General features: G+C 42.6%; 5 protein-coding genes across 5 annotated transcripts; 1 reads left to right on the plus strand and 4 right to left on the minus strand.

The window, feature by feature from the left end:
* Positions 1-774: 774 nt before the first annotated feature.
* Positions 775-1788, minus strand: Bfra_008475 (putative dienelactone hydrolase protein; the record flags this gene model as incomplete). The annotated part of the gene is made up of 5 exons (XM_037338836.1): positions 775-859; positions 926-1011; positions 1065-1202; positions 1277-1632; positions 1683-1788. The coding sequence occupies 5 exons, from the start codon at positions 1786-1788 to the stop codon at positions 775-777; spliced, it is 771 nt and encodes a 256-aa protein (XP_037192142.1).
* Positions 1789-3290: 1502 nt separating this feature from the next.
* Positions 3291-5361, minus strand: Bfra_008476 (putative elongation factor 1-alpha protein; the record flags this gene model as incomplete). Its single annotated transcript, XM_037338837.1, has 6 exons — positions 5334-5361; positions 5168-5224; positions 5002-5069; positions 4867-4925; positions 4458-4596; positions 3291-4402 (listed from the first exon to the last, which is right to left on the minus strand). The coding sequence occupies exons 2-6, from the start codon at positions 5170-5172 to the stop codon at positions 3291-3293; spliced, it is 1383 nt and encodes a 460-aa protein (XP_037192143.1). The 5' UTR covers positions 5173-5224; positions 5334-5361.
* A 4991-nt stretch (positions 5362-10352) lies between these two features.
* Positions 10353-11939, minus strand: Bfra_008477ia (putative f-box domain-containing protein; the record flags this gene model as incomplete). The annotated part of the gene is made up of 5 exons (XM_037338838.1): positions 10353-10359; positions 10425-10518; positions 10570-10824; positions 10994-11087; positions 11886-11939. 5 exons carry the CDS (start codon positions 11937-11939, stop codon positions 10353-10355), a joined length of 504 nt encoding a protein of 167 aa, XP_037192144.1.
* Positions 11940-14126: 2187 nt separating this feature from the next.
* Positions 14127-18077, plus strand: Bfra_008478 (putative oxysterol-binding protein; the record flags this gene model as incomplete). The annotated part of the gene is made up of 3 exons (XM_037338839.1): positions 14127-14149; positions 14270-16838; positions 16887-18077. The coding sequence occupies 3 exons, from the start codon at positions 14127-14129 to the stop codon at positions 18075-18077; spliced, it is 3783 nt and encodes a 1260-aa protein (XP_037192145.1).
* A 1495-nt stretch (positions 18078-19572) lies between these two features.
* On the minus strand, positions 19573-20233 carry Bfra_008479 (uncharacterized protein; the record flags this gene model as incomplete). Its single annotated transcript, XM_037338840.1, has 2 exons — positions 19573-20144; positions 20197-20233. The coding sequence occupies 2 exons, from the start codon at positions 20231-20233 to the stop codon at positions 19573-19575; spliced, it is 609 nt and encodes a 202-aa protein (XP_037192146.1).
* Between the last annotated feature and the right edge of the window lie 91 nt (positions 20234-20324).

A 20324-nucleotide genomic window follows, 5' to 3' on the forward strand; every position in this document is an offset into this window, starting at 1 on the left:
GATGACATGAGCAGTACAGGCAGAGATACCTCGACATCTGACTTGACATCATGTCAGGTAATCATATGATAAAAGTTATTGCAAGAAGTGGCTGAAAGACAGAGTGCTTAAGTGAATGACGTGTTAGCCATATCACCATCATCTTTGTCCATATGAGTCTGTCTCACTCTCAGATTTTGATAATGCTCCTTTGCTTCTCTGCCACCACTGGTCATGAAGGAAGGAACTTTCCTCTTGGCGAAACGCATAACTATATCTTCCCTCCCGATAAGGCGGACTTGTATCTCCAAACCCAATCTTGACTCCTGGAAACTCAAATTCTCCCCAGTCTTCACCTCCAAATATCCCTATCAATTTTGTGCCTTGTAGGCTCCGCGAAAGCAATCTTGTGAAGGCAGCCTTCTGGGTCTATTATCAAATGTAAAGCGGTTCCCGCCAAATTGAACATTTGATGTCTTTCTCTCCATGTTTCTCAAGTCTTCAAAATCATCATTGTACGTGTTCGCTGAAGTTGAACTTTTGATTGTGATTTAATAAAACAGAGAGTCAAACGTAATGGGGCGGTTGTCTTCATGGCGAGTGCGGGGAAGCTAGTTTTAAGTTAAATAACCTTAATTATGTCACGTGGAAACCCCGGACGACGATCTTCTCGAAACTTTGATATCTACCTTATTCAAGAGATATTTACGAATAGATACATATCAGTACTTGTTCTCCTCTGTTACCATAGAAGAGAACTCTTGATCCATTTCTCCAATTGACTTGCTCCATAATTCACAGGTACTTGACAAAAAAGTCACTCCACAATTTATATCCACGATAGTATTCTTCACGAGTCCTTGGGTTTTCCAAATCGCCCCTTTTTAGTAAGTTTTTGGTCAGTAAAATGCCATACTAAACTTTTAATTTAAGCTCAGCTACTCACATTGAAGACATCCAGCCGTGCACTTGATCATCGAAAGCCTCAAAGTACTTTGCGACCTTCACATTGTTCTCATATGTTTTGCATTGCTACAGAAATCACATCAGCATTATCCTATTTTGCTTGAGACAATGGCACAAACCTCTTTATTCTCATCCTTACTTAGTAGGACAATTTGTGGAATCGTCACCAACTTGGCATCTTCCGGATCTACCAAAGATGGATGTGTTTGAGCTCCTGCTTTGAAGATAGTTCCTCCTTGCGAAGCCATTGTCACTATCTATTCATAATCGTCAGGACTTTGTCTTATTCTATTTATGCATAAAATGAGCGTTCGAAGTAAAATTTACGAACCTTTGCACCCCAACAATATCCAGCAACCCCCCAACTCTTCACATTTTTAACTTCATCTCTTTCCTTCAACACCTTCATAAACTCCCAGAGTTTCTTTAGGTTCTTTTCCTTTTCCGCTTGCTCTCTAAATACCTTCAAGATGTAATCCCATTTCTCATCTGTATCCGCAGGCCAATAAGCGATATCTGCTTCATTGCCCGGTCCAAAGAAATCGGGCACAAATACTTTTATACCTTGAGATGATGAAGTCTTGGTTGCGGCAAGAATATCAGCGCCTAGGAGCGTCTGAGTCCAAAAACCGAAGATATCATAGACTAAGAGAATGGCTGATGTGGCATTCTCAGGTCCAGTGACGTCTGTATAATATTTTTTTAGTGAGATTCTATCATGGAAGAGGGGTATATACAATATTTTGTTTGGTCAATTTCAATGAACTCGCCGGAGAGTTTGTATTCTGGTCCATGCAATGATATGGGAGTACCTTTGCAACAGGCTGCACTTGGTTGGGCCATTTTGATTGAGTGACTTGAGGTTCTTAATACATCGCCAAAGAGAACTAATTATGAATGAACGGTGGAAATTGGTGTGCTATATAAGCTTAACTTGTCAAATTACAAGACCATGTGTAAATCAATTTCTTCGAATGGTACAAACTTCATGGTTCTACAACTTATGCGATGTGATTACTTAACAAGTAATGAACCCATCATACTGTTGGAAATTCCTGCGTGCAGAGGCGGATAAAAGGGAGAAGTGCGGGGGTAGTTGAAGGAAGCACCATCAATTATCATCGCAATTTCACCACGAGAAATACTTTCCAACGAATTGAAACTTTTACCTCATAGGTGCTGACACTCTTTGAATATAGGCGGGTTGGGATAACAAGGTAGGTGATCACATCAATAGGCTATGGTATATACAACGATTCATAATCATCCCATACCGATCATCAGATCCCGTTCCAAATCCCGAAAAAATAATATGGAGATACTGCTGAACGTTGGTCAAACATAGTTTATTCAAAGCCAGACCCTCGTAAGGTGTTAAACATAAATCTTAAAGATCAAGTAATATCTTATAATTGAAAATCTGGGCTCTGTTTCTGGTCTAATTACATCTGATGGATCGTATGAGGAAGTGTTGAAACATTACATCTCTTGAGTGTATGTAATCATGATTATTCATGAAGTTAGCACCTACTGATTGTACTTGCTGAATAATGGAGTTGGGTTAAGTATCATGAAAACAAAAGTTTACGATATTTCTCGTGGAGAGCATTGTACAGTTGGGATTCATGACCAAGCACCTATCCCTTACCCGGTCCCTGAACAACTGAAGGCTCACGTTGATAACCCCTAAGCTTTTGTGTCCATCGCTCGCAATTTATTATTGATTAAATAGGTACTATCAACGAGATTCTATTGAGATTCTATTGAGATTCAATCCTTGATGTTCAATGGCATCAAGTTAATGTGCATTTGCGAAAATTGTGGGGGCCAATTGATGGCCTGATCGACCGTGTGGAACAAAGGGAAGACTGATAAACCATACCACCTTGACAATAAATCTACAAGTGACCATTAACATATCGAGGAATAATCTTTGCTTCATACTTCCCTATTCATGGAGGTGTATAATGGTCAACCGAAATACCAGTCTAAGTATAGTCAAAGGGTGAAGTACAACATAGAAAGAAGAGGTTGGTGAAGTGTAGTAGATGAGGTAGGCAACATAAACGTTAAGGATGAGGTGAAAAAATTACATAGGGGTCACAATCACAAGCAGTAATGGAGCAGCAGTAAGTACTTTTGAAGTGCATTCTAGACGACTATGTTCTATGTATGATACCAGAACGCGGAAGTGCGAAACCATTACGCGCAAACCCAAACCCAATCATCTTATCGTAAACCGAGGAGGTAAAAGGAAATGGTGTCTTGCATCCTAGCCATAAATCATCGTGAACCCGAAACAAAGCAAACATGGTGAAATTTTTTGTTTCATTCCATTATTGCATTTATTTCTTGGCACCAGCCTTGACAGCGGCCTTGGTAACCTTACCGGCCTTGTCTTGCTTCTCAACAGATTTAATGACACCGACAGCAACTGTTTGTCTCATATCACGGACAGCGAAACGTCCGAGAGGTGGGTACTCAGTGAAGGCCTCAACACACATAGGCTTGGATGGAACCATCTTGACGATAGCAGCATCACCAGACTTGATGAATTTTGGAGAGTCTTCAATGGATTTACCGGTACGACGATCAATCTTTTGGAGGAGCTCAGAGAACTTGCAAGCAATGTGGGCAGTGTGGCAATCCAAGACTGGAGCGTAACCGGCACCGACTTGACCAGGGTGGTTAAGAACAATGACTTGAGCGTTGAAGGACTCAGCACCCTTAGGTGGGTCTTGCTTGGAGTCACCAGCAACGTTACCACGTCTGATTTCCTTAACGGAAACGTTCTTGACGTTGAAACCGACGTTGTCACCTGGAACACCCTCAACGAGTTGTTCGTGGTGCATCTCGACGGACTTGACTTCAGTGGTGACACCAGCTGGGGCGAAGGTAACGACCATACCGGCCTTGATGATACCGGTCTCAACACGACCGACTGGCACCGTTCCAATACCACCAATCTTGTAAACATCTTGGAGTGGGAGACGGAGGGGCTTGTCAGTTGGGCGGGAAGGTGGGTCGATAGCATCGATGGCCTCGAGAAGAGTCTTTCCGGTGGTCTTGGCTCCTCCCTTAGCTTCCTTCTCCCAACCCTTGTACCATGGGCAGTTGGTGGAGTTGTCGATCATGTTATCACCGTTGAAACCGGAGATAGGAACGAAAGGAACGGTCTTTGGGTTGTATCCGACCTTCTTGATGAAGTTGGAGGTCTCCTTGATAATTTCTTGGTAACGATCCTCGGACCACTTGGTGGTGTCCATCTTGTTGATGGCAACAATGAGTTGCTTGACACCAAGGGTGTAGGCAAGAAGAGCGTGCTCACGAGTTTGGCCATCCTTGGAGATACCAGCCTCGAACTCACCAGTACCAGCAGCAATGATGAGAACAGCACAATCAGCTTGGGAAGTACCAGTAATCATGTTCTTGATGAAATCACGATGACCAGGGGCATCTGGAAATGATGTTAGAAGATTGAAATATAGAATGTGAAGCAGCAAATAACTTACCAATGACGGTGACATAGTACTTAGGAGTCTCGAACTTCCAGAGAGCAATGTCGATGGTGATACCACGTTCACGCTCAGCCTTGAGCTTGTCCAAAACCCATGCGTACTTGAAGGAACCCTTTCCGAGTTCGGCAGCTTCCTATGATGATTGTCAGTTACCGTTGAAGAAGCATGTTGTAGACGTTGATGTAGTCCAATGATGAAATCATTTGTTCAATGTACTGCAGGCGGCACCACTCGCAAATAATTCCATTGTGCCAGACAAAAAAGTCCGAGCGCAAGAATAAAATTCTGCAAGTGGTACAAGAAAAAAGTCTTTACCCCACCGAGGGGCACAGTGCGATAAGGTTGGGCATTGAGCACCCAACCTGTACACGAACAAAGAATGTGTAGAAAAAAGTATGCTCACCTTCTCGAACTTCTCGATGGTACGCTTGTCAATTCCTCCGCACTTGTAGATCAAGTGACCTGTATATATAATGTAAGTTGATGTTCGTCAAGATACCAAGATCAGGTTGGCAGAGCTGCAGGCGGGGTTGCTTACCGGTGGTGGTGGACTTTCCGGAGTCGACGTGTCCGATGACAACGACGTTAATATGTGTCTTTTCCTTTCTGCAAAGAAGAAACAATCAGCAAAGAGTTCACGAGGATGTAGATCGAAGGATGAGAGATAATTCTGATGGAAAACTCTGATGGATTGAAAGACTTACCCCATTTTGAAGGTTGTGTTTGGTTATTTGTGGAAGTTTTGTCTTCTTAAATTGAATCTATTGAAAGAAGATGATATTAGTTGATCGATCTTCAAGAAGGTTGATAAAGAAGAAGAAGAAGAAGAAGAGATCAATAGAGGGACGGATGGAAAGAATTTAAACTTACTGCACAGGTATGATTACTTGAATCCAGGTATGTGCGACGAAGAAGGAAGAAGAAGAGTTTCGAGAGGATGGCGGGGTTTATAAAAAAAAGTTCAAGTGTGCGGTAGGCTAAGCGATAGAATTTGAACGCTAGTCAGTGGGGTATGATCATGTGACTCTCACCAAAAAGCACAATTTTCAGTCATTCACGGCGGTATGACTGGTTCGGTGAATATTGAAAGTGGATTTATTTTAATCTACTAAATTCACTCTTTTCATTTATATCTACTGGATCACTACTGTACGACTAGGTACTGTATCCTAATATTTCATGGAAATCGTAATAAAAAAACAAGCTTGAAAGTCAAATAAAAAAAAGTTCCCAGCAGAAAAAAGAGAAAAAAGATTCAAAAACGGGCCACAAAATGAAGGGTTTGCAACAAGGCAATGAGTAAATGTGGCGATTGGGACCATTGGGCTCCCAGGATGGCTCAGGCTTACAAGTTAGCAGACTATTTCGCTGCTCGAGTACGTTAGGTTTTATCTTGATTATACGAAAACCAATCATTTCCATTCAATTTTGATACTTCATGCATCCGAGTGGAATCAATGAAATCAATGTGGATTATCCAGCGGCAACGATCTTTACAAGCGGTTAGTGAATTCCTATCTTGATAGAATCCTTGACTCAAATTTTCATTCCTTTCCGTATCTTTGGTGGAGGGGCAACCAAATTTAGTGAGGGGCAATCTTGATATCATGCAACTTGATGCAAGAACGGTCTCCATGGCCTCAAGGTTTGTTCTATTTTGATGAAGTGTCACCGTGTTCTCACTACAAGTGGGTTATCGTTGCATCACCTGCATCCATTCACTTGCAAATTTTCATGGTACGTGAGGAGAAGTATGGAATATCAGTGGATCAATGGGAATTGAAACTGAAGATTATGATGTGAGTTTCGAAAAGAAAGAAAAAAGTATTCATCCTCCCCACTTATCGCCAATCAATTTTATATCTTTTGACATTTCCTGCACAACGAGGCTGGTGTCGGATTATTGAATGGAACTACATATTCCATCCTTGACACGGTTATGGATGTTTCATTTGATTTGAGATGAACGGTCTGAATCGCTTTTGGAATTCGAGTATCATCCAAACGCAGTCAAGTCGACGGTAAGCTTATTCGTTCTTCAAAAGTATGCATTGGATGATGCTGCATTATCTCACAGCAAGCTCGAGACAAGATAAAACGAACAAAAAATGCTGGTTGGTGGTGGGGCATGAGTCAAATTACCTACCACTCAACCTCCCCAATTGTTGTCACGATACATTTATGAAAAGAACGGGGGAAGAAAACTCGAGGCTGGAAAGATACCCAGTTTTAGGATGAGCTGAACGACGGCAATTCGATGTTTTGTTAATGGATGAAAACGAACTGAATCCCTCCACGCAACCCTTTTGCTTAGGTGAGCGGGATATTCCTTTTTGCAGATGGGATCAAAGGTGGGAAGCCAATGCCCTTGAAGGCACTCGGCACATAGAGTCTGGTGATGTTTTCCTCGAGGTTCAAATCTTTCGACACGATGACTTCGGAGTAAGTCGACAGGTGAGAGAATCCGAGATTATAGAGATACTCAATATTGGATGAGCAGGCAGAAAACAATTTAACGAATTAACATGTGACTAAGACGAAAATGAAGCTACAACCTTGACACCCGCTGGAGAGGCTCGAAGTACACAACCTTGATAGGTCCGCCCGACGGAGTTCACTATTTCAATACATTTGAGCGGCGTTCAAAATTGTATGTACTTATCACGAATCTGCGAACTCGACATCATGTCTTTGAGCTAGATTGGGTCAATGTAAGTAAATGCGAGACTGCAGATATCCAAATTTCCACAGCGCTCGACAGATGATCTTTCAATGAATAGATCTGGAAACAATCGACACGTGGGAAGGCGCAAGGCGGGGGAATATGCCCAAGTTCGCAGACTACAGTTCAATGATGGATTTCTTATGGGCTGAGCTTTCAATCTCACCCTCGACGGTCCAGACACAATAAATCCGCAACGAGCCATAGGTGAGCTAATTCGAGCTTATGGAGATACCCACCCTTGGTAGGGTCGGCAGATGACAATCCGATGAATCCATTACCATGTCGAGCTTGAGGCTGGCAGTTCATGCAGTATCAGGAAGAGCCGACAGATGAGGCTTTGATAACTTACCTCTTCTAAATCTAGATATTGAGGGTTTGGAGAAACTAATAAGTAGTGGTTAGATATATACCCTATTATGAAAACGAATACGAATCCACGATTTCGAGGCGAATCATCGACAGCTGCGAACACAACTAGGTTTGGAACGAGTTGGCGGCAAAAAACGAGTCCACGTCGAAAGATTCTCGAGTCTCCAGGTGGAAACTACTATTGGCACAAAGCAGAACCCCACGATGCCAACCTGGATTCAAACATACATATATATTCATATCAACAAAATGCAGAATAAGAGAAATTGCACCAGGAAGCATATCCCGCAGCTGAGAGGAATATATTCAACAACGCAGGTGCAATGTAGGTGGCAATAAGGAGAACGAAATTCTCATATGTCGTTGCAAAGGGCCCTGGAAGTGTGTGAATTCCACATCCATAATTCCGAGCACAATCTCAAACACGGCATTAACACATTAGGTTCTTACAACATTACATACGACCGTTGATGAACTCCCCCTTGTCCTCGATCCTATGGACTGCCGAGTCAATATCTAGATTTTTCATATTGGTTTATCAGCTTTTCAGTCTGAATTTGGTGGAAGGGAGGATTATGGCTCTCATAGCTCGTCTTCGGTGAAGCAGCAGCAGCAGCAGCAGGAGTAGCAGCAACAATGGTTGGGATAAAAACCAACGACTCAGAAACAGTCAGTGCCTTGAGATATCAAGTCTGCTAGCTGATACAATACCGTTCAAGTACCTAAGCTAGGTGATTTCTTTACTTCTTTATGCTGGTCTCACCAGTCTTCGCTTTTCAACTTATCGATTCAGCTTTGTCTTCACCCTCCACTCGGCACTTTACTTCTTGATGAACATCCATTTCGTGCCAAATTCGCACCGTTTTTTGCGCTCAAATGTTTTGTTGCATATCTGCTTCAGGGTCTCAAACTTGGGGATCGCTGAGCATTAGGCTTGCGAAGGAGAAGCAGGAAGCACGATTGGGGGGGGGTTTCGCCACGCTCTCATATGTCAGGAATCACAATATGGTGGGTCTAAAAAGGAGTTCTATGGTATATGACCTGGCCTACATAATATCATGTATTGCCATTGTTCAGGGAACTCCTTTGCTGGGGTTTTTTGACTGCCTGAGGAATGGGTTGAACTGCTACAAGTTCCAACGTCGTAATTGACAGAACTGTATACATAGCCATAACAAACCAGCAGTTATATTTACAAGAGGATTACAATACGATCATAATACGGGATTCCAGAGATCCCAGAAGAATATGTAAGACAGAATCAGTAGACAAGTGTACTCTTCCACTGAGTAGGTAATTCAATCGCAATGCTGTTGGAACAAGTATGAATGTTTTCCTTGGTGGCAGAATCCGTCCTGCGCCTCTCAATGCCAGTGTATATGCTTGAGATATTCATCTAAGAGTAGTCTCTTGACAGAACAAGCGCAGAATACAGAGTAAGCAAATCTCCGATGCAATTCGATTTCCAATTCATCAACAGATGGTTTTACCATGGAATGTGTAGAAGCACCCTCGATTCTCTCGTCTCTAGCTAGGTATCTTCACTATTTCTTCCCTTTAACTCTTGCCCCGATCCGAATTATTTCTTTCTGTGAACTTCTCAAATGATTGACTGTTTGTTTTTACCTACCCCACTCTATTCGTTCACTTCTCCATATACCGTCGTGAAAACTAAGCGGAAGTCGCCATGAATCAATCAAATTGGTCTATTAGATTAGACCAAAGCGCCTCCGTAGCGCATCATATCCAAGCTCCGAGAGATCCAGGGACATCACGAATCCGAGTGTGCAGAAATTGTGTTCGTGCTAAAGCCTGACGTTCTCCTGCTGTGGATGGAGAAGGTAGATAGATGTCAAAGATATGAGTTTGTGAACGCCAATCGTGCATCTTCGAGTTTAGTATGAAAAGTAGGTAGTAAATTCCATTTCCACACAACAAAACGCAGCATCTATAATATCCACCTCTCCCAAATCTCCAATATCTTCCATGACCATGAAGACCAACCAATAGAATATCTCTGATCCTGTATCATCGTTACTAAATCTTTATTAATACTTTCATCGCTATCCTTTAGCAGAATATATTGGGTTCTTCGCTCTGAAATCTTCGGATATGATGGGTTGTTTTCTGGCGCTTATCGTTTTATCTCTTTTGGGATTGATTGCTTTGAATGGAGTATGGAGGAGCTAGATGTGTTGAAGTTTTTGGAACGGGCGGAGAAAAGTTTGGCGAGGGTAGAAGAGGAGGCGGGGCTCTGGGGTGGTTGGAGAGGAGGATAAGGTGTATAGTGCTGGGATATGGGAAGTGTGGAGGCTGGGCTGATAAGGGGATTATGGAGAGTATGATTTTTGGATGGGTTTGTTGGATGGTGACTGGTTTACGGATTTGGGATTGTTCGATGTGCGGGATGGACAGGTTCAGTGGGATTCATAGATACAGGGAAGAGATTTTCATTTGCATTTTCAGGTAATGCTCATTGGAAAACTGCAGACAGAGATTTAAAAAGAAGGGGGTTAAATGTTTAGGTCATTATCTTCATTACAGTGACATTATGTCACGAATAAAATATTTCATCTTTTTTTTCTGACAAAAAGTCAAGGTTGGGGTTTGGAGAGTGAATGAGCGAGAGGTTTTATTCTCTGAAGTGAATTTGCATTCTTCATCGTAGGCTTGGATGTATCATTCGCTGCCCTGGGAGGGAGGCTAGGTGGCAGATGTATCTGCATTGAAACGAGACGATGTCACCCCGAGTGTTCTAGAAACCATAGTGGTTTTCGAGGTAGAGCTTGGTTCATTCAGAATCTAATAGAAAATGTCAGCTGGAAACCTCGTGAATTTGGATAGCATAGATGCAGTAGAAGATATACCTTAACGAAGTCAACACCAACGTCGTGTTGGTCATGATGAGAATAACACCCTGAATGATAGTTGTGGACGGGCGATCAGCAAAGCAAGATGGAACTATAAATTTGTGAGTAATTGTCTATCGGTTTTGAATATTGCTAAACTTACCATTACTACCATCTCTCAACCTTCTTTGATATAAAGAGCGTATTTGCTGGTGTTGATCGTGGTAGACTATCCCAGAAATGTCGCTGACAAGCTTCGGCAAGGGAAGACATGCCTTGGAGGAAAGATCAACGCCGACGCACGCCACTGGACTGTCAATAACGGCAATAGTAAAAGTTTGCATGAATGCTCGCTGTGACCATGAGCTGGGTGCCATAGAAGCGGTGTCGGCGTTGCTCAGCACAGAGATGTTGTGTCCTGGTTTTTGTTAGAAAAGGTGCAAATTCATATCATTATATGATAACTCACCATCGTCCCCAGCCTTCCCATAAGAGAGTTATCTGATAGAATATTTTGACGCTTTGGAAGTCGTTTGTTTTTGCGAGAGTACTTGCTGGTGTTGATCGTGGTATGTCGTTCCTTTGACTTGGGACTTCTATGGTGGGGACAACTTGTGCGGTGCTTTCCTGGTCTTTCAATCCGACTTTACTTGCTGGCGTTGATTGCGGTATGAGCTTGTTCTGTAGTATGCTAAGATACGAATGTCAAGAGGTTGACATCGCTATCGATGGCAAATCAGTGATGAACCTTTTCACCTATTCGTGGATCAGTATTGCAATCTTCTAGGCCCACCAGAATCGACGACTCACCTCTGACTTGATCGTTTAAAGCCAGTTAGATGTAGTCAACCTTGAATAGGCAGCAGGTAAGTGTCATTTATAAAGTCTCTTCCAAATACAGAGCACATCCTCTCACAATGAGCCGAGCAACTTTTTCGACTTCACACAAAATCTGGCACAATCCTTCAGACCAATGCGACCATTGAGTGGTAGTGCATCGTTCGCGCGAAGCAATGAATATGCAAATAAAGTTCACATTCAAGATGAAAGGAAGCAACACCATCTCAAGCATAGTCCACGCATTGAGCACCGATAGCAGTAAGAATTAGCAAACAGCAGGTCGTTCATAAGGATCAATAAAACCTACGTGCCACAGTGGACGTATATGCATCACCAACATATGATCACCTGGTTGCATAATCTTCAAGTTGAAGTTTTTGAGAGGGGAGTTTGATATTAGTTCCTGTATGCGATTCTGCTTCCTTCGAATTACTACATTCTTGCTTTCATGACCTAAACTCCTTCTGGCCGTAGAGACACGTTGAAAGTTGTCGAAATATTGCTGATTTCGTGCACAGATTCGAGGTAGGGTACTGTAAGTAGGTGGTCAGCAGCTACTCAAGTTAGCTTTTAATAAGACCAAGGACCGACACTTGTCAAATAAATCTTGTACACGGGCTTAGAAGAAGGATAACTTACACAAAGATCCTGCTGATGTAATATTCGCATTTTGCTTCCAGCTTGATCTTCCATCTTGAAGTAGAAGTTGAATTGAAATGGAACAAGCTTATCGATGCCAATGATGTGACAGAGAAAATGCCCTCAGGGATTACTGCAGATGTTTGTATGTTATGTTATCTAGAATAATGAGCTGAGCGCATGATGAAGAGGGTACCGAATATGTTCACCTGAAACTGCCAATAACTCAAGAATTTGTAATTCGATGGTGGCCTGGTCTGCCGTTAAACCAGCTGCTCCATATGACTACCATAGTCCATACGAAGATGAAGATGATCAGCGCGCGCAAGATCAGAAGAATGTCTAACGCATATTCTGGTGGTTGAATTCTTCGAATTATTGCAATCGACTCCATGTTGAAGATAAGAGGATTCGAAAAGAGCTTTCATGTATAGAAGGTAGATGGACAAAAATGATCCGACCGTATAGGTCGTTCTCTGAATCACGTAAAGGAGAGAGAAACTTGACAATAAAACAAAAAAGGAATTGACAAAAGAACACAAATTTCAGGGTTAGGGCAGGAGGAGAAGAATATTAAAATTTTCGGATTTACCCGAGGCTGAGAGGCATAGCTTGATTCTATTCTACTTGGTGGCTAGCAGTTTTTTTTTCAACTGAGGAGTAGAGAGGCCTGGTTTTGAATTATAGAAATAAATGAGGATGCTCAAACATTAGCTCAAAGAATCCACTGCCACTTGAAAGTGCATGTGCCTCTTTTTTGCCAGGTCAATAAATCAATGAGACCATGTTTCCTAATGCTAGAGAGCTTTTGGCGTATCCAGGTAGTTTGAGACAAATGTGATGGGACGATATTACCTTTAGAAGTCGATAGGAATGAAAATAACCATTACACAAGTAATTCATTATGAGGTGAAATTCGACAATGGCCTTTTCAAGATTAGAATTAGAAGCTGAAGGCTGGAGGAATCAAGGTCAATTGTAACATTAACACCTTTGAGATTCACTTCCAAACAATGGAGAACAGAGAATAGATGAACTTCTGTCTGACCAGTCAATGGGTGGATAAATAAGGTGAGAATAGCCCTCAACCACCCTAGGTCCTCTGATCATATCAAAATGTCAGTCATTTTCCAAATGATAACAGACAAGAGAAGCCTAGGTGAGTATTGGGTTTGCTAATCATCCAGTGGAAGCTGATAGGATAATGTTCATAGGATTCAGTAATATTAGATGAATAAAGCAGAAAAGCAGAAGAACAATTCCTTCTCTAACTTACGATTCCTACCCAGTGACGTCTCATCTTACTCTTGGTGATAATGTATACAGTTGAAAGGCTCTTGACTAGATTCCCAATCACATTGCTAATGTTGAGACAGTTTAATCAAAGTATAGAGATACATTAGTCCATCATCAACTAACTCATTGGTAGATGTCAAACAGATGCCAATAATGTCGACAAGAGAGCCCAAGAGTTACAGTGTGTCTTACAAACTTCAGACCAAACAACAAACTACATACAACAAAGGTCAAGCTATCATTTTGAAAACTATATCTTTGTACTTTTCCTAAAATACAAGTATGATTATCAGTGTTTTGACGTTCTTGAACTTTTCAGTGAGGCAAATGAGCTGTTGAAGCAAGAGCGCTCAATGAAGTTTACCCCTATTTGAGAACATGCATACAACAGCAAACTCAAGAATTCTATGAAACTTAGCTTGACCTTTCTGAGGGGTTAGGATTTTTAAATCTTCTCCTCTAAATAGATCCTCCAACTAATGGGTTCATGTTCATGAAGGGTTCATGCTAGAAATGAACATTCACATGAAAATAAGCTCTTCTCGCTAAATTGTTTTCCCGAGCCCCGACCATACACACGTGATATATTTCTCCACATTCGCTACATCATTGTTGATCCATGTTAACTCTAATGTTTTGGCCAGAACAACTACATAATCTAATTGATAATTGCTTCCTCGAGAGATTTTAAGAAATACTTGTACCTTATCTTGAGGACTCGAGATTTCAATCTCAAATTTTCAACTTTTCGCTCTCTCACCAATCTAAGTTCCATCTCTTTCCAATCAAAGTTCTTCAAACTTGGGCGGGAAGGTACTGTCGGGCATACGAGCTTAGCCAGAAAGTTGGCATTTACCCCCGAAGGACTTGCTCGTTGGCACACAACTCGACACTGTGACTGACGCAGCGGAAATTTGAGCTGGGGATAAAAGGAAAACGTCGACAATGACGGACCCCGTCGAGTCAACGTAAGTAAGAATTATTAAATCTGATTATGCCGCGGGAAGCGCTACCCCCTCTTTCTAGGTCTTGAATCATTTCGAGCGTTATTGTGAACAGTGGCAACCTGCTAATACTTGTATTATTAGTCACAAACGGAGTAAATCATCTGCTCTATCTCTTCTGCGCAGCAGGAGAGAGGGAAAGGATGACGAGAATGTAGAATATCAAGCCCCGATGTCTCCCGCGACCACGGCACACTCACCCACGCTTCCAGCTGCACCATTTCAGCCCACTCTCGGACATTCTTCGAAGAAGTCGACCAGTGCGACAGGACTCATGAGATCAGCTTCTAGTGTTCATCCGCGGACCACGGCTACTTTGTCACCCGACAAGACGATGTCCATCGAGCAGACTGTTCGAAAGTTCAAGATATTTGAGGCATTAAAGAACGGGGATACAGCAGCGATATCAAAGGCAATCCGTGAGTCTGACGGTAGTCGAATGAGCATCTCTAGCTTCGCAACCGTTTCAACCAATTTGGAAGATACCACCATCCTGCACTTAGCTATTCAATGTGCTGAACAACAAGTAATCGAGTATGTGTTATCTGATGGAGCGGGAACAATCGATGTCAATGCGAAGGATCGTGATGGGAACACGGCTCTTCACCTTGCTGCAAGCTTAGGTCGTGGCCCTATTGTACGCTTGCTTCTTGGGCAGCCCGGTATCAACGATTCTTTACCAAATTATGCGGGTCGTTTACCTCTCGACCTTGCTCGAACACCCGATATTTTCCAGCAACTACAGCTCTCTCGTTCAATGTTTGTGGATGGTAAAATAAAGCAAATACATGAACTGGTTGCGCACGGAGACTATAAGACATTGGGCGAAATTTTGGAGGAACCTCGAGTCAAAACAGTCTTGGATATCAATGGTGGAGAATTCACTTCTGACCCAATCACGGTACAAGCTGGTGGCACTTTACTACATGAAGCTTCCAGAAAAAAGAACATTGAACTCATACAAGTGTTGCTGTTACATGGTGCTGATCCGTTCCGTCGCGACCGAAAAGGAAAATTACCGCAAGATTACACAAAAGATGATGCAACCAAAGCTATGTTAAAGAAGTCTCCTGCTGCAGTTGCCGCTCAACGAGGAATTCAGGAGAAAGCTGTTCTCGGGAATGTATCTCAACAAGGAGCAGTCAATGCCAACCCGTCAGATGCACTAGCTGGAAAGGAGGGTCGAGAGATGCAGGGCTATCTTAAAAAGTGGACAAATTATCGCAAAGGTTATCAATTACGTTGGTTTACCTTAGAAGATGGCATCCTAAGTTATTCCAAGCACCAGGACGATGCCGGATCTGCTTGTCGAGGTGCGATTAATATGCGTATCGCAAAACTTAACATGGATCCTACAGAGAAGACCAAGTTCGAAATCATTGGAAAATCATCCGTCAAATACCACCTTAAAGCGAACCATGAAGTTGAAGCTAAAAGGTGGTTTTGGGCGCTGAATAATTCTATCCAATGGACTAAGGATCAGGCTAAGGAAGAGGAAAAACAAGAGGCCAAGAGATTAGAACTGTTACAGCAAGCGAAAGAGCAATCTGGTAGTGGATCCAAGGAAACCTTTGACAGCAACGGTCTCAACGAACCATCTCTTGTCTATACGGAATCACGCCGTGAGAGCATTCAAGGTAGCAGGCTTCTACCACAGACTAGCCTTAGCAGAATCACAAGCCCACGAGTCGCATTTACTAGCATTGCTGGTAGTGTTGGCGATGAAGAAGAAACTAATTATGGATCATACAACCCAAGCTTCATCGGCGACGGAAGTAGAATACCAAGTCACATTGGAACTGGACCTGTTGATGGAGATGATGACGATGAATATGGAGATGGCTCTAGTGAACACGAGATGCCAGCAAGTAAGGATGCTTTTGAAATCACGGCTCAATCTGCTCGACTACAACTCGAACTCATGGGACAAGTCAATGCAGCTTTACAAGTAGAGCAATCCAGAAATCCAAATCTCGTCATCTCTGACCCAGTTGCGAACCAAGCAACCGCGACATATGATTCGGCCATTCGTAATCTCAAAGGTCTTGTTGGCGATCTTTTGAAAATTTCCAAAGATAGAGATGCATATTGGCAACAACGTCTTGATCGGGAAGAGCATATGCGAAGGATGTGGGAAGAAAGTATGGCTCAGGTAGCTCGTGAACAGGATGAATTAATGGCTCGTATGGGCGAATCGGAGGAGAAGAGAAAGATGACAAAACGAGCACTTCGTGAAGTCACTCGATCAGCATCTCGTCCAGCTAGCAGAGGTGAACTAGCAGCAAGAGCTGAGATAGATGAGGCTCTTGATGAGGTTTCTCTCAATGACGACGGGACCGCTCCTCTAAGACATGTATCGACTAGCAAAAGCTCATTACGACAGAAATCGATGGTTGAAGGTATCCCTGATATGTCTGATTCAGACTCAGACGAAGATGACGAATTCTTCGACGCCGTTGATGCCGGTCAAGTCGAAGTAGTCAAAGCTCTACCGCTTTCGAGCCCTGCCGTAGGTGTGACTGAAGAGGCAGAGGAGGGTGAACTTGTAAAAGCTGAGGGGCTAGACATCAGTTCTGCTTTCAAGGGATACGAAAATGGTGTAAGAACTCGTCTAAAGATGGATGCTGATGATCGTCCAAAGATTTCTCTATGGGTATGTATTTGAGCTCATTTCATTCCAACATCACTAATACTTTTCAAGGGTATTCTTAAATCTATGATTGGCAAGGACATGACTAAAATGACACTTCCTGTGTCTTTCAATGAACCGACATCGTTACTGTATCGATGTGGTGAAGATATGGAGTATGCAGATCTTTTAGATATTGCAGCAGATCGAGCAGACTCAATCGAGCGCATGGTATATGTTGCAGCTTTCGCCTCAAGTGAGTATGCATCAACCATTGACAGAGTTGCAAAACCTTTCAATCCCCTTCTTGGCGAAACTTTCGAATATGTTCGTCCTGATAAGAATTATCGCTTCTTCATCGAGCAAGTCAGTCATCATCCACCAGTTGGTGCTGCTTGGGCTGAGTCCCCTAAATGGACCTATTATGGAGAATCAGCTGTCAAGTCTAAGTTTTATGGAAAGTCTTTCGATATCAACCCTCTCGGTACTTGGTTTCTCAAACTTCGTCCTACATCTGGAGGACCAGAAGAGTTGTATACCTGGAAAAAGGTCACATCTTCCGTCGTTGGAATCATCACCGGTAACCCTGTGGTCGACAATTATGGGCCAATGGAAATCAAGAATTGGACAACGGGTGAAATTTGCAATGTCGAATTTAAGGCTCGAGGTTGGAAAGCTTCTAGTGCTTATCATATCGCTGGTAGAGTCAACGATGCAAACGGACAAACCCGTTTCAGTCTTGGTGGTCGATGGAACAGTAAAATTTATGCTCGTTTCACGCCTGGTTATGAGGCAACTGTCGAAGAACCCAAATCCGGTTCTTCTCACCGCAGAGGCAGTGTCAATGACCCAAGCCAAGCATTTTTGGTCTGGGAAGCTAATCCACGCCCAGCTGGCATCCCATTCAACCTGACTCCTTTCGTTCTCACATTCAATGACATCAACGACAACCTTCGCCCTTGGTTGCCACCAACGGATTCTCGATTGAGACCTGATCAGCGTGCCATGGAGGATGGAGAGTACGATTTAGCTGCTACTGAGAAAAATCGCCTTGAAGAGAAGCAACGTGCTAGACGACGTGAACGTGAACAGCTTGGTGAAGCTTTCGCTCCTCAATGGTTCGAGAAATCGAAATGTCCAATCACTGGAGAGGAATACTGGGCTTTTAACGATAAATATTGGAAGGAGCGAGAGAAGGTTTCTACTGGAGAGGCATGGACAGGTGTTGAAGATATTTTTAATGATGTAAAAGAAGAGGAGTGATCATGTTTAGATGAAGAGATAGGGAAGGGTGTAGGATATCTGAATGTAAAGTATAAATCTTCTTTCATAGCTTTTGCTTCTGGCGGGCCAAACTTTTGGCGATGAGCTGGGCGGTTTACCATGAGATGCAAAGATACACAAGAGAACACGTACATAAATACCTAGTAGTTAGCGGGCTATCAGCCAGTCAATTAGTTATTCATAATACATATCACTCAAATCAAGTCAAGAAGTCTTGGCACGTGTGAATATGATGCAAGAGCGGAGAGTTTTATTTATTTGAGCCTGCAGCAGCTCTCGGAAGTCGACCTAGAGTATAATGTTGGCTTTCCATTGACTGGACAGATCTGGGAGATTGATATGCACTTACCAAACAAGTCCAGATGTTGCGCCCTTCGGCAGCTTCATAAAGAGCCTGATTTTCAACACGTCTATTCAAGAACTCCATACTTCGGCTTAAGCAATTGCATAGTAGCAGCAAAGTAGAGCTGGAAGTCTAACATCAAGTATTCATTTAACTGTCATAGTGATCATAGGCTTCGTCTCTCCAACCTACGAGGTTTACTCCTGAAAATCAGTGCGCTTTCATGCTAAAATGCAAAGAGTAGTAACATACTGCAATTTCATATTGTAAATCGATTTCAACCCTGACCCTTGATCTGGAAGTTCCATTGTCTCTACTTTTACAATAGACTTACTATATAACCTACCACTCTATAATCTCCATGCTAAAATGTATGACCTCGATTGTTATGTCCCGAGTCCAGTTTCAACATAACTAATTCAAAAACGTTTGCAATATGATGAATATGGTGTATATGGAGGGAACTGAGCACAATTCCTGATAACAAGTCATATTTTTAAATAGGATCCGTTGTAGATAAGAGTGCTGGGGAGTTTGATTATAAATGCTCATCCTCTTATTCAGTCTAGAGGAGCCAGGTATGACGGCAAGTAGTAAAGGCATGTAGGTTCACAGAAATCCAAGCGCAGATAGGTAGCATATGGTAAACGCAAAATGATGAATATTCGAGCATAGTTTGACAGTTCAGAGATGTGAATATTGAGAGGTATCTGAATCTTCAAAATGAGATAACTATCAGTGTATGACCGACCTGCCATTCTAGAATTGTTCAAAATCAAGATCGTTTTCTTGTCGGGCTGGAAGTCAGAATTATGAAACACGCTGGACAGAAGACTGGGCGTTGAGGGCATCGGAATAAGTATTGTGTCTACACTTACTGGATCATCAGATGTTAGATCGTTCGATACCTGGTTACAATAGACATTCCGAGATTTTCACGTCCGCAGATTGAGTACAAATTCTGATGAATTATATATACTCTTTTAAATCCAAACTAGTGTTAAACGCTTGGATTGCAGAAGCAATCATTGTAATGTATATCTTGCTATCATCTCAAGCTTGAGAACCCACCTCTAATCGACGCTGGCTAATATATGACGCGGAAGGTGGATATACAACAGAGCCAGAGTTTCAAAACCTGCGGGTAACTTTCCCGAAAGTTGATGCAGAATCCCAAAAATAGAGACCTTCAATCGCAGGTTCCCCATCCTTATAATGTCGCACATCATACCCATGAGTATACATCCACGGACCCAGGTCGTGCCGAAAAATAAGGATTCCATCAGCCTGGGACCATCTTCCTGTCAAGCTTGCTAATTCTGAACAACGTCCCGGAACTTTGGTAGGTGGTATAAACCTAACCACAACTTCCGTCATCTTGAAAAATTCTGCGCGTGAAGGTATCACTGCATCATGAGGAAGAATAACATATGTCGGTATCAAGCTTCTATTTCCAGGGGAGTAGTCCGGACTGTTTACATGTATAGCCTCAAATCCGAGCTTATTGTAATTTCGAGTATTCCAGCCTGGTAATCTTTGGAGGAATGGGGGGTGATCGAATTCTGCAGCTCTCATCCAGCCTTGCCGTCGTTGAATATCAGTGCTGGCCCTAAACTCTACGATTCCCATCCGGACGCCTTTGACCTCCTGGGGTTTGTCTAAATCGAGTGGGTCGGAAGCGATGACATTGTGGACAGTATAGTCTAAATAGTGTGTTAGAAGAGAAATTCTGAGCTGCAGTCCCTTGTAACACACCATTTCCACGACCGACCCTTTCAAAGAGACTAGGCATTCTTGCTAGTATAATTGACTCAATATTTACCCTTTATTTGTGTTGTGAGCCCAGCACATATTCAGGGTAAATGGTTGAGAATACCTTTTTA

This window comes from Botrytis fragariae (genome assembly GCF_013461495.1).
Source record: "Botrytis fragariae strain BVB16 chromosome Unknown tig00000061, whole genome shotgun sequence".
Taxonomy (NCBI): domain Eukaryota; kingdom Fungi; phylum Ascomycota; class Leotiomycetes; order Helotiales; family Sclerotiniaceae; genus Botrytis; species Botrytis fragariae.